Source organism: Monopterus albus, unplaced genomic scaffold (assembly GCF_001952655.1).
Source record: "Monopterus albus unplaced genomic scaffold, M_albus_1.0 scaffold4448.1, whole genome shotgun sequence".
NCBI lineage: Eukaryota > Metazoa > Chordata > Actinopteri > Synbranchiformes > Synbranchidae > Monopterus > Monopterus albus.
Window position 1 is genome coordinate 1 of NW_018132315.1, and position 891 is coordinate 891.

General features: G+C 42.2%; 1 protein-coding gene across 1 annotated transcript; it reads left to right on the forward strand.

The window, feature by feature from the left end:
- Window positions 1-6: 6 nt before the first annotated feature.
- LOC109954203 (deleted in malignant brain tumors 1 protein-like) lies at window positions 7-772 on the forward strand (the record flags this gene model as incomplete). The annotated part of the gene is made up of 2 exons (XM_020589599.1): window positions 7-190; window positions 464-772. Coding segments are annotated over exons 1-2 (493 nt in total), but the record flags the coding sequence as incomplete, so codon positions are not given.
- Between the last annotated feature and the right edge of the window lie 119 nt (window positions 773-891).

Genomic DNA, 891 nt, shown 5'->3' on the forward strand with positions numbered 1-891 from the left:
TGCGAAATGCTGGAGTGCGGAAATGCTGTGAACGCTCCCGGAGGTGCCCATTTTGGCCAAGGCAATGGGTCAGTAGTGGAGGCTGGGGATTCATGTTTTGGTAACATGACAACTCTTCAGCAGTGCTCAGTTAAAGGTTTCAGAGCATCAACGTGTGGGCACGATCACGATGCTGGTGCTTCTTGTGCAGGTAATGCCTTTTAAATTGTCCATAATCAGGATTTATGTAACAGATGTATTCTGTTTGCACATACCAAATGAAAACAATAGTGTGGAAAATTATTATACTTAATTTACATTGTTTCATAATGCATTCTTATTAATGTGATTGTCTATTCATGCATATGTATGCAGTTCAAAAATAGGTTTAAATCTGGATACACTTTCTGAATTGTATGTTAATGCATTTGTCAAGCACTGTTCTTCGCATTTGAACTCACGTAATTTCTGCTTTTATATGCAGCACTGCTCCGTCTGGTCGGCGGCTCAGGTGAATGCTCTGGTAGAGTGGAGGTTTTTTATAAAAGCCAATGGGGAACTGTGTGCGATGATGAATGGGAAATGAAAAATGCCGATGTGGTATGCAAACAGCTTGGCTGCGGTCATGCCATTTCTGCTCCCACAAGTGCCCACTTTGGTAAAGGTACTGGTCCCATATGGCTGGACAATGTGGATTGTACAGGCGTGGAGTCTGCTCTCACACACTGTAGGCATCATGGGTTTGGAGAGAACAACTGTGGACATGGTGAAGATGCTAGCGCTATCTGTTTAGGTAAGAGGCTCTTTTTGAATCTGCAAATGAAGTTATTCCCTCATAGAGGTAATAAAGTTCTGATGGATGTTATGACAGTACAAACTAATCACAGTTTAAAATCTGTCCCAGGTGCTCTA